Source organism: Ziziphus jujuba, chromosome 12 (genome assembly GCF_031755915.1).
Source record: "Ziziphus jujuba cultivar Dongzao chromosome 12, ASM3175591v1".
NCBI classification, from domain to species: Eukaryota; Viridiplantae; Streptophyta; class Magnoliopsida; order Rosales; family Rhamnaceae; genus Ziziphus; species Ziziphus jujuba.
The window spans coordinates 25,080,267-25,092,572 of NC_083390.1; the positions used below are offsets into that span (position 1 = coordinate 25,080,267).

General features: G+C 32.3%; 2 protein-coding genes across 7 annotated transcripts; one reads left to right on the forward strand and one right to left on the reverse strand.

Moving 5' to 3' along the window:
• Positions 1-4,141: 4,141 nt before the first annotated feature.
• Positions 4,142-6,452, reverse strand: LOC107429738 (disease resistance protein Roq1-like). Of its 4 annotated transcripts, none has more exons than XM_048463351.2 (3): positions 6,298-6,452; positions 5,586-6,134; positions 4,142-5,356 (listed from the first exon to the last, which is right to left on the reverse strand). In XM_048463351.2, exons 2-3 carry the CDS (start codon positions 5,648-5,650, stop codon positions 4,894-4,896), a joined length of 528 nt encoding a protein of 175 aa, XP_048319308.2. In that variant the 5' UTR covers positions 5,651-6,134; positions 6,298-6,452; the 3' UTR covers positions 4,142-4,893. The 4 variants fall into 4 exon arrangements, with proteins under 4 accessions (XP_048319308.2, XP_024924849.3, XP_048319309.2 ...); XM_025069081.3 differs by having other exon boundaries at positions 5,586-5,920; positions 6,298-6,446; XM_048463352.2 differs by having other exon boundaries at positions 5,586-6,176; positions 6,298-6,423.
• Positions 6,453-6,567: 115 nt separating this feature from the next.
• LOC107429737 (protein FAR1-RELATED SEQUENCE 5-like) lies at positions 6,568-11,016 on the forward strand. 3 transcript variants are annotated; one of them, XM_060813606.1, is made up of 4 exons: positions 6,580-7,030; positions 7,969-10,480; positions 10,566-10,639; positions 10,730-11,016. In XM_060813606.1, exon 2 carries the CDS (start codon positions 8,905-8,907, stop codon positions 10,009-10,011), a length of 1,107 nt encoding a protein of 368 aa, XP_060669589.1. In that variant the 5' UTR covers positions 6,580-7,030; positions 7,969-8,904; the 3' UTR covers positions 10,012-10,480; positions 10,566-10,639; positions 10,730-11,016. The 3 variants fall into 3 exon arrangements, with proteins under 3 accessions (XP_060669588.1, XP_060669589.1, XP_024924846.3); XM_025069078.3 differs by having other exon boundaries at positions 6,595-7,030; positions 8,218-10,480; XM_060813605.1 differs by having other exon boundaries at positions 6,568-10,480.
• The last annotated feature ends 1,290 nt before the right edge of the window (positions 11,017-12,306 follow it).

Consider the following 12,306-nt stretch of genomic DNA (forward strand, 5'->3'; position numbering starts at 1 on the left):
TGTAGGTGTTGACATCATCAGAAGTTTAGCAAAAGATGCTTTCGGCCGAAAAAAAAAAACACAGCATGCGAAAAAAAAAAAAAAAAAAAAAAAAAAAAGGGGAAAAGCAGAAGATGGGAGAATTAAATGCGAGAATAATATGAGTCCTGTGCCCTTTCACGTCTGCCTGTCCAATACGGTGAAACAACACGGCCTTATGATTTTGAAAATATCTATTATAGCTAAAAATAAAAACTAAAAAAATAAAAGCTGTGAATGTTGAAAATCGATACAGGATGTAAATGTGTATGTATAAATGTTAGTATATGGCAAAAATCTATTTTATATAAAAATTATGTAAAAAATTTTATTATGTATTATTATGTGGGTATTTAAGTTTTCCTTTAAAAAAAATTCATTTATTCTTATAAAGCTATTAAATAAGTTCCATCGTATCATAAATGTATATATTTGATTTTATTTATTTTTAATAAAATTGATTATAAAACTAATAAAATAAATATTAATTATGGATATTTTATATATTTGATTTTATTTATTTTTAATAAAATTAATTGTAAAACTAATAAAATAAATATTTAATTATGGACATTTCATATAAAAAATCAATTGATATTATATATTTACAATAATATATATTATTTTATATAATAATCATTATGATCAGATTATTTATAGTTATTTGGATTAATATTATATGAAAAATAATAAAGATATATATAATTTTATCAAAAGATTAAATAAAATAATATTATTTTATTGGTAAAAAAAATTAAAATATCATTTTCAAAATATAATTATTAAACATAATAAAATAAAATTATTTTTAACCCCTACATTTCAGCTATTTAAATATATATAATTGTTTTTAACCTTGCTCGTGAAGCAGATAAAAAATGGACTAAACAGATATAAATAAGGAAAAGAACACTTAAGGGCAATTGAATCTGATGTGTTAACAATATACATATTGGAGGTAAATAAATATATATATATATATATATATATATATTTTTTTTTTTTTTGGCAATTGAAAATAAATTTTTTTCATATTACCCTTTGGAGAGGTATACAGTATCTTAAAAAGCAGTCTTCTAAATTAATTTTTGTACGGAATAATAATTTTTTGGCAGTTGATATATAAGAAAGGCACCTAATGTCGCACAGTCTTCTCCTTAATAGATTGATCCCCGGACCATCATTCCGTACATAATCTTCATTGTTGGCAATGAAAGTAGTAGCATCAAATTTGTGTTTGATCCTTTCAAAAACTCGATGAGCAATAGCTGTCTTACCAATTCTTTGTGTACCATACATCCTTATTATGTGAACATCATCCGATTCTATATCCAACAGTGAATCCATTTTCTTCATACGAGAACCCATTCCAACTAATAACTTGTTATCACCAAGTGGGCATGTTTGATTCAACTTATCCAATATATCTTTAACTATTTCCTTAATAAATTCTGACTCATGCCTAGACGGAAAAAAAATAAATAAATAAAAAATTGCAAAAGTTTTTGTGAAATACAAGTTATAAGGAAACAAATTAAAAAGGAATAATGTTAATTTGTCAAATAGTTTTCAAGTAAAGTAATAAAAGGGCTAAATATTAGCACACAACAAATAATTAATATTGTGCAAAATATAGATGCATTTATGCAAAAAAGAAAAAAAAAACAAAAAAAAAAAAAAACAAAGAAGATTATAGTTATTTAAGATACCATCCACAAAAATAAAAACAAAGATTATAGTTATATCTTTAGCCATTTCCTTAATAAAATCTGACTTATGCCCGGAAAAACCACACAAAAAAGAAAAACAAACAAAAAAAAACGAAGGAAAAAAAAAGTTGCAAAACTTTTATGTGAACTACTAGTCATCAAGAAAGAAATTAAAAAGCAAATCCCAGTTGGAGAGATGGGCCAGTTGAGTCAAAGCATCGCTTCACTTGTTGTCCTTGTCCATAATATTGACTGTGGAACTTCTTTGAAAATGAAAGAACCACCATTGCAAATCTTGATTCTTCAATTTCTTTAAAAGGGTCGCAGTAGTAGTGAACCAATGCCCCTGAAAGTATTGATTCTTTCAGATGCAACCCAAGCCTTGTATAAATGGTCGATAAAATTGTCATTGCCACGCAAGTCCTCGTCACAGTTGAAACCGAGGAAGACATCATGTTTTATTTAATTCATTGTATATTCACTCACACGTAAAAAACACCTTTGTATATATTCATTCACATGTGTGGGACGCGTTAAGTTTGGGATAGGCAACTTTGTGTTTCACCATTTGATATAATGGTCAAATGGCTTCACAAGCCACGATTAGCCATATCCCAAAATTCCCAACATGCCCACAGCAACATCTCTAAATTCCTCGTTAGTCTCATCATCGAAATACTTCTGAAAGGAATCAATCCCTTCAGAGAATAATATCAAAACCTTGTTTCACAATCATTCAATGCAATTGAAGAATCAAGATCTGCAGTCGTCATTCTTTCGGAGAAGTATGCTGTTTCAACTCGGTTGTTCGATCTACTTGTCATGATTGTTTAGCTCAAGAACCAGCTGCGGCTGACTGTTTTTCCAGTTTTCTATCATATGTGGATTCACCACATTTGAGAAGGCAAACCCAATAGTGTGGAAAGACTTTTGCTCAACATGAACAAGATTTCCGACAAAATATAGATAAGTAAACGAGTGGAAAAGGGCCCGGACTGAAGTTTTTTCCCCAGCTTTCTCTACTCTTCATCAGTTTACACATCGAACATTTATCCTCTACAATCCAAATTATACATTTAACATAATGTTATTAACTCTTTCAATCCTATATTAAGCCCATGGTTACAATTTGGTCCTTGATTTTTATTTTTTATTTTATTTAATGCACTTTATTTTGGTCTTTGAGGTTTGAAATGACAACAAATATATATTGTAATTTCTATTTTTTTTCCTTTTCCAGGCATGAATCAGATTTTATTGAGGAGATTGTTAGCCATATTTTCAATATATTGAAGAGAACTTTCCCGTATGATAACAAATAATTCTTAGTTGGAATGGATTCTCGTATGGATAAATTGGATTCACCTTTGGGTATAGGTACGTCGGACGATGATGTTTGCACCGTTGGAATATGCGGTGAGAGAGGAATTGGTAAGACAACTTTGGCTGGTGAAGCTTTTAAAAAGATCTACGGCAAATTTGAAGCTTGTTCCTTCATTGACAATGTAAGTGAGGAATGTGAAAAATATGGAATAATTCACTTACAAAAGCATCAGACTGAAATCTAAAAAGGTGTTTATCATTCTAGATGATGTTGATCAGTTCGAGCAACTTGAAACTTTAGTAGGAAATTGGAGAAGGCAACGTGATTGTTTAGCTGCAGGGAGTCAAGTCATTGTGACGGCTACAAAGAATCACATGTTGTCAGGATATGGAGAGGGCAATGTATCCGAGGTTGATAAACTAACCCACGATGAAGCTCTTCACTCTTATGTCAAAAGGCCTTTAAGGACGACTATATTCTGGATGACTATACGGACCTGTGAAACAATGTTGTAGAAATTGCTAAAGGTCATCCTTTAACTCTTCAAAGTTAGGCATCTTTATCGTTTGGGAGAACAGTAGATGAATGGTTAGACACAATAGCTAAACTAAAGCAAAATCCTGAAAACTTCACGTCAGTTTTGATATATCTGTTTAGGTGACGGCATCATTAAGAGAACGTGTGTTGAATAAATAGCATATTGGGCCTCTTTTCTAGCCCATTGAAAGTATGAGCGTATGTGATTTGCATTTTGCAATACGAACAGAGTCAGGACTCTATTTATTCAGAATTTAAGTTAAAAAAAAGACTGTTTATTCAGAATTTTTCCTCAGAGCTCAGTGAAAGCAGCAAGTTGTATATGTCAAGCAAGCAGAATTATCCTATATAACTAGAGCATTGTCTTTGCATATATATTTATGTCAATGCACTCCATCCATATCTTTCAAATTTTTATAGGAGTGCATAAATCAGTACCATTAATTTTACTCTCTTAACACAATTTGCACTCTGCCTTCGAAATTACAAACACCCTCACATAGAATTCAAAATTATTAAGCCAAAAGAAATAACTATGTGTTCAAGCAGAAAATACAATTCAAAGTGCTAATCAAGAGATTGTTTTCATTGCTCTAAGGAACAGATATCATAAACTCAGTTCATGGTCATTGTCATTTACAATTCTTCAACACATTAATATGTTTGATTGTGTACTTAATCATGTAATAAATGAGATACAAGTTGTCCACAAAATCAATATGTAATAAAATTCACGAAACAAAACTTAATTCCCTAAAATTTTATTTACAAATGACCTCAAGACTCGAGAGCATACAATAAAAACAATAAGAACTTTAAAGCTCAACCGATACAGTTCAGCTAAAATTCCTTATGTTGACCACAGCTTACTCAGTTTGCTTGGCTCTTTGAGCAACAATATCTCCATAGCTTATTTTTTACCACAGTTAATAGAGATCTCTCAATAAGAACTTGTATACCAATCTTATGGTGAAATCCCTGACTTTGTAATATTTTTTCCACATCATATCTATCCTTTCCATTGAAGAAACAAGCTATGTCCAAAATTATTTTCTTATCCTCATGATCTAATACATCAAAACTTACTTTAAACGTATAAAACAGATCATGAGTATGATTTTCCTTTAAACTCATTTAAACTACAGTTTCTCTTGACTGCTTCATGTCCTAAGAGTTGAAGAGCTTCATCACCAGTTAGTTTATCAACTTGGTGTATGTATTTCTCTCCATACCTCCTCAACAAGTGCTTATTCCTAGTTGTCACATGACTTTACTCCCCAGACCAAACCAATCATGCTGTTCTTTCTAACTTCCTACTAAAGCTTCGATATGATCCAATTTATCAACATTGTCAAGAACAATGAGCACCCTTCTAGAACGCATTTTGTTCCTTAAAAGGTTCATTCTTGCATAATCCATATCCTTCCATACATCAACTTCAATGTTCCATGAAGCTTGGTGAAGATGCTTTTGTAATTGCACTATACCATTTCCTAAAAATTCCTCTTCTATGTCAATGAAAGCACTAGCTTGAAATTTATCTTTGATCCTATCAAAAACTTCAAGGGCTATAGTTGTCTTACCAATACCTCCCATACCCCATATCCCGATCGTGAGAACATCATCTAATCCTATATCCAATAACGAATCCATTTTCTTCAAACGACAAGCCACGCCAACTAAAAAGTCGGTGTTACCACTTGGGACTGCTGGACACAATTTTTTGAGAATATCTTTAACAATTTCCAAAATGAAATCTGACTCATGCCTGGAAATTATAAGAGAATACAAAAATTTAGTTGTGAACTACAAGTCATACATAGAAAACAAAAAAGAAAAATTAATGTGCCACAGTTTGCCATTCAAATTTCATTATAAAAAAATTCTGTTAATACTACCGTTTGTATATTTCACTTTTGATTGTCAAAATCAATATATGAGTTTAATTATGCTCCATAAATAAAAATAAATAAATCAATAAATACATATATACGTACCTGTCTTTCAAATCCCACCAAGTGCGAGAGAGAGATTGATGGCTTCCGTTAAAGCCCCATTCCATTTCTTCACTTTCTCCACATCGTCTTTGAAAACTTGTTCATGTTCAGCAAAGGAAGCCTTTCCACACTCCTCAATCAGCTGGGTTGGATCCACATGATACAAAACTGGAAAAACAGCCCCCAGTCGCAGCTCCTTCTTGCATTCGACAATCTTGACAAGTTGGTCCAAGCACCGAGTCGAAGATGCATAATTTTCCGACAAAACAACGATTGCGAATCTCGATTCTTCAATTGCTTTGGAGGCAACTAATGAACCAAGTTTTTCGTAATCCCTGAATGTAAAAATTCCTTTCTGTATCAAAGCATTGTACAAATGGTCTGTAAAGCTTTTGCCTGTATCCTCCTCTCTGAAACTCAGGAACTCATCATATTGATGATGAAAATGATGAATCGTACATGTTTCCGAGGTCATTTTTGGAATTTGGTTAATTATGACAAATAATACCCTCGAGTCTAACTTGTATCTCTTTCTTCTCTCAACAACCCCTGTTTTTCAAATTAACCAATAGTTTCTCTCAAAACTACTTGCTTTTCAAAATAAATAAATAAATTGAGCATTGTGAGGAGGGCTTTCAATTCCAGCTGCTTAAGGAGTTTACTAGAAAATGAGCGAGTAAAAAGAGAGAAATAGAGAGATCGATGGGATTACCTGGAAGTTCCATGGCTGGTGGTTCCCCGACCAGTACCGGCAGTCAAAGCAGAGCACAGAGAGAGAGAGAGAGAGAGAGAGAGAGAGAGAGAGAGGGGAAAAGAATGGACGCAGAGGTGTAAATTGTAATTTTCTGTGAAAGTTTTTTTATATATAACTTTATTTTCCTAACCTTTATCCCAAAAATAAAAAAAATAAAAAAATAAAAAGGTTATTGTACTATCCAAAAAAAAAATAAAAAAATAAAAAACTAAATGGAATTGAACAGTGGGTCTAGAGTCTATCCGGACCAAAAACATATTCTAATTTGTAGTCGTTGGATTTTGTTTCTTCGAATGGATGGCTAAGATTGTACCCATCAGTCACTTGTGAAAATCTTGCCCAAAACTCTCCTTCCCGCTCTCCCCTTCCTGCTCTCGCCTTCCTGCTCACAAATCTGATCTCCTTCCTCCTCTCGCAAAACTGATTCTCACACCAGTTCGAATCAGATCACAAATGCACCAGCTCTTTGATTCCCATGCTAATCGCACGAGCTCTCCACTCGCACCAGATCTCTGATTCCCACACCAGGTGCTGCTTTCCATTTGCACCGACTCGTTGATTCCAAAACCACTCGCACCAGCCAACTCTCTGATTCCCACACCACTCGCACCAGCCAACTCTCTGATTCCCACACCACTCGCACCAGCTCGTTGATTCCAACACCACTCGCACCAGCCTTTGGTTTTCTCAAGTGAGTAGTGATTGTTTTGGAGTCTGGGATGTGATGGTTTTGTTGTGGTTGTCTCTGTTCCAAAAAATACAGGGTCGTATTTTACATTCAAAGCAGCAGTTTAGTTAAAATGTTATGGAAATTTTGTTTTTTTTTAAAATTTATTTATTATGTAGCAGTTCAAATTTCTTATCTTGATTCACGTTTAGAGTTATGAACTGTGCTTGTTCACGCATATTCATTGCTATAATGACTCCTATATTTGATTCCTTTATGCGTTTCCTAACACTTAAATTACAATTCGTAGTTATCTCTCTGTTAAGGCAAATGCACAAATTTGACACTGATAATATTACATTAGGCTACTTCATGGGAAAATTGACACGAAACCCCTTCAAATTAAAATGTTCCCTGATTTGAAGCTTAGTAATTAAATGATTGATATTGCAAGTTGCCTCAAATGGATAATGCTAACTCTCTGTTTGATGAGATGGAGAACAATATGTTGCTCCTAATCTAATGATTTACGGCGCTCTCATTTCTGGGTATTGAAGACTCGGAAATAGAGATAAAGCAATTGTATTATTTAATGAAATGGTGGAGAAAGGTATTCTTCCAGATGATATTGCCAATGGGGCTTATTACTGGATTGTTTACTAAAGATTAGGGAAATTTTGGTACAAATATGGTACATTTCTCATATCTCTTTCTCACTTTGTCTGTATGACTCTTCATTGTATACCGGTTTAATATTTATCTTTTGCTTGTATTTAGGTTGTATGGTTTTTTTACCCGGTGTACTAGTGATTTTCTTTGGTATGGTTTATTATTTATTGATGTATAATAATCCACATTATATGCTCAATGTTGACCTTGTTCGTTATTTTCTGTTTTATTGCTACAACAAATCCAATCTTTAATTATGGTATAATGTGTGATCACATTGTTTCCGATGACAGACTGGAGGCTGTAATATTCCTCTTATTCTGTGATGGTTGCCCTTGCGTATTGAACTAGCAGATAGACAACCCTTATATATTTTGTTTTTCCTAGCTAATTTTATGTTGTAATAAAGCACAAAAATAGTGAAACAAGAAATTTTAATGTTATGGTTTTGCTTTGCTGCCTATAAAGTTAGTCTTCATTTATTGACTATGTTATCATGTATATATGTAGTAATGTTATGGTTTTGCTTTGCTGCCTATCAGGTTAGAAATTGATCAATAGGAAGTTCGTTTGAGTGCACTTTGCTCTGAAATATTGGAAATATGAATGTACAACAGTTAGCAGCTAATTATGACCCCATAGGAGTTGAAGAAATATCCTTGCTAGCATCTTCGAAATCTGTTGATGATGTTTACATTCCCCAAGTGTCCTAAAAATGCAAACCGAATGTTGGGAAAAAGTTATAATCAATAGATGAGGCATATGAGTTTTACATTAAGTATGCAAAAGAGGCTGGATTTAGTGTTCATAGCAACTCTAGTAAGAGATGTAAAGATACAAATGAAGTTGTAAGGAAAGAATTTATGTGTTGTAAGAAAGGAGTGTCTTCGATAAAGGAAGGAGAGAAAAAAAGGTGTGGGGGGATGACAAGAAAAAATTGTAAAGCAAAACTTGCCGTTGTTAGGTCAAAATTGGAAAATTTTGTCATAAGTTTTTTTGTTGAAGAACAAAGTCACAAAGTCATCCATTATCAACCCCTCGAAAAGTGCATTTACTGAGGTTACATCGTAGTCTGTATGAAGTCAAGAAATCACTAGCCTTGCAGTTTTCAGCAGCAAATGTGCCAACTCACCAACAAATAAGTATTCTTGAATTTGAAGCTGGAGATATAGAGAATATTGGATGTACGAAGAAGATATCTACAATCATGAAGCTAAGTTGCGCATGAAATGAGAGGACAAGATGCAGAACTATTGAAGGAATATTTCCTAACTGAGCAAATAAAAGATCCATCATTCATTTTTGAAATAGATGTAGATGATGATTGTCAATTGAAGCGTTGTTTTTGGGCTGATTCGGTTTTTAGAACAGCTTACGGATGTTTTGGTGATGTAATTATTTTTTATACAACTTACAACACAAATCAGTATAGTATGATTTTCACCCCCTTGGTTGGGGTTAACAATCATGGTCAAACAGTGTTATTTGCTTGTGCATTTTTAAGTGATGATAAAACGAATTTGTTTGTTCGGTTGTTTGAGGTATTAAAGAAAAGCATGCCTACTAACAACCCAAAGATGATTATCACCGATCAAGATCCTATAATGACCAAGGCCATAGCTCATAGCTTACTAAATACATTTCATAGGTATTATAGTTGGCACATACCTGAGAAGTTTTCTACATATTTGAATGCAATTACTTACAGAGATTTTTATAAGGACTTCCGACAATGCATTTGGGAATCAGAATGCCCCATGGAGTTTGAAAGAAAATTGGAAACCATCATCAACAAGGCGAGCCTATATGACAATGATTGGTTAAAGTCAATATTTGAAATGCGTAACAGATGGGTGCCTGCATATGTTAATCATATATTCTCGTCCGGGATGTCAAGTAACCAACGTGCAGAAAGCTCACATGCATTCTTCAAGAAATATGTTTCCAAGAAGAATTTATTGATGGATTTCATACTTCAATTTAATAGGGCACTTGCACATCAACGTCACGAAGAGTTAGCTACTGATCATGTTGGTATTAATGAGAAGCCTCTTTTAAAATTGTCATTGGAAATGGAAAAGAAAATGGCTGAGATTTACACACGCAAGATTTTTCTTAAGTTTCAAGATGAGTTGTGGCAAAGCTTAGTAACAATGCCACAACTTGTGCGTGAGAATGATACACATAAAGTGTATACGGTCGAGAGCGGTCCTCATTATAGTGGTCATAGAGCTCGGGAAATTGCTTATGACAAAGGTTCAAACTATGCATCTTGTAGTTGTAAGAAGTTTGATAGTCAAGGAATACCATGTAAGCATATTTTGGCATTTTTGTGACTCTTTGGTAATATTCTCTTGCCAAATAAGTATATAATGAGAAGGTGAACTAAAGTTGCAAAATCTCAAATGATATCCAATAAGCAAGGTGTAGAGATAAGTGGAAATGGTAGTTCAATGTTGATGTGGTGAGCTAAACTATTCCACCTTGCTGCAGAAGTCATTGATAAAGCCATTGCAGATGAGGAATCAAGTATAATTATGAGTGATAGTCTGAAAGGTTTGTTTGAGAAGCTTAACTCTGTAGGTGGCAGCAAGAAGAGTGGAGGCATGTCTGCAAAAGATAGTAATGTTTGTGACACAAGTTTGAAAGATCCATCTCAAGTGAGGGCAAAGGGATGTGGACGAAAATTAAAAGGGGCAAAGAGATAGCAATTAAAACTGCAAAGTATAAAAATCGACATTGCAATGGATGTGGAAAAATTGGAGAATCACATGACAAAAGAAATTGTTCAATCCTCAACAATCGGTAAGAAATTCATGCATTTATTAGTTATTATTTTATGCAATTGAAATGATCATACCATATACAAACGAATATTATTTCTATATAGGCCTTCACAAATTGGGGATATTCCTCCACAAGCATCGTAGATTGAATCACAATGTGACAATTTTGCTTCAACAGGTATGAACAAAGTGTGTTGCTTTGTATTGGCAGGTCCACATTCGAAATCAGGGGTAATCCTCATCTAATAACTTGCTTCGTTATTCGCAGGTCAACATTAGAAAACTAAGGGATGACCCCCGGGTGTGATCAACTATCATGCAACATCTTCGTGGAAATATAACGTCTCTTAGTGTCTGATTGTTGTTGTCCTGGATTTCTTTTGTTTTTTTTTTTTTTTTTTTTTTTTGGTCATATGGCAATAACTATCAGCTTAGTTACTAAAATAGAGTTGAGTTATGACAATAGACTCTTTGAAAAAGCCATGTAATGGAAACATGAGGTCTTGTTTGATTATTGAAATGAATGTATGCTAGTTTGCCTTTAGTGTTGTTGATTCTTGGAATGCATGTATGCTAATTCGCTGTATATTTTGCCAATGTGGTTTACTTCAGTTAGCACAACTAGTTAAGTAACATAAATGAGTTTGTTTGTTTTTTTTTTTTTTTTCTTTCTAAAAAAAAAAATTTGACAACAGGCAATGTATAATCATATTTTCGCATCGCCTGTTAGCAAATAATTTTTTTTTTTTTGGTTTTTTTTTCAATCAATCTGATTTTCTTTTAACATCAAATATCCAATAGAAATATTTAAGCAACTTATTAATTGAACTTAATATTTTTAGAAAACTAAATAAAATAAAATAAAAGGGGAACAGGCGACGCACAATATGCTTGTATGTCGCCTAATACAAATAATGCAAAAAAAAACAAAAACCAGCACAGTTATACAGCTTAAATATTTTAACTGGTTATTTAAAGTTGAAAGTAAAATAGATTGATTAATATTTTTAGAAAACCAAAAAAAATAAAATAAAAGGGTAACAGGTGACACACAATATGCTTGTACATCGCTTGATACAAATATTTTTGGAAAAAAAAAATAAGCTCTGTGATGCTATTTAAATATTTTCACTTGTTATTTAAAGTTGAAAGAAAATTAAATTGATTCATATTTACAAAAAAAATAAAATAAAATAATAAATTAACAGGAGATGCAAAAGGTGATTATGCGTCGCCAGATACAAATATTTTTGAAAAAAAAAAAACTCTATGGTGCTACTTAAATATTTTTACTTGTTATTTAACGTTAAAAAAAATCAGATTGATTAATATTTACAAAAAATAAAAAATAATAATAAATTCATGGGCGACGCAAAAGGTGATTATGTGTCGCTTGATATCAATAATGTAGGGAAAAAATCCCGGTCATTTTTTTTTTAAATATTTTCACTGGTTATTTAAAGTTGATAAAAAAATCAGATTGATTAATATTTTATGAAAAAAATAAATAAATAAATAAAAGAGGAACAGGCTATGCAAAATATGCATATGCATCGTCTGATACAAATATTTTTGAAAAAAAAAAAAAGCTCTGTGATGCTGCTTAAATATTTTCACTTGTTATTTAAAGTTGAAAGAAAATTAGATTGATCCATATTTACAAAAAGCAAAAAAAAAATAATAATAAAAAAAAAAATTAACAGCCGACGCAAAACGTGATTATGTGTCGCCAAATACAAATACTTTTGGAAAAAAAAAAAAACAAACTTTTTGGTGTTACTTAAATATTTTCACTTGTTATTTAAAGTTGAAAGAAAATCAAATTGATTAATAATTATAAAAAAC

Excerpts from the sequence above, each read along its gene's own strand:
- LOC107429737 (XM_060813605.1), top strand. The coding sequence starts at position 8,905 with ATGAGAGGACAAGATGCAGAACTATTGAAGGAATATTTCCTAACTGAG.
- LOC107429738 (XM_048463351.2), bottom strand. The coding sequence starts at position 5,650 with ATGGAATGGGGCTTTAACGGAAGCCATCAATCTCTCTCTCGCACTTGG. Across the intron at positions 5,357-5,585 it reads TGGTGGGATTTGAAAGACAG|GCATGAGTCAGATTTCATTT; the intron begins GTACGTATATAT and ends TATAATTTCCAG.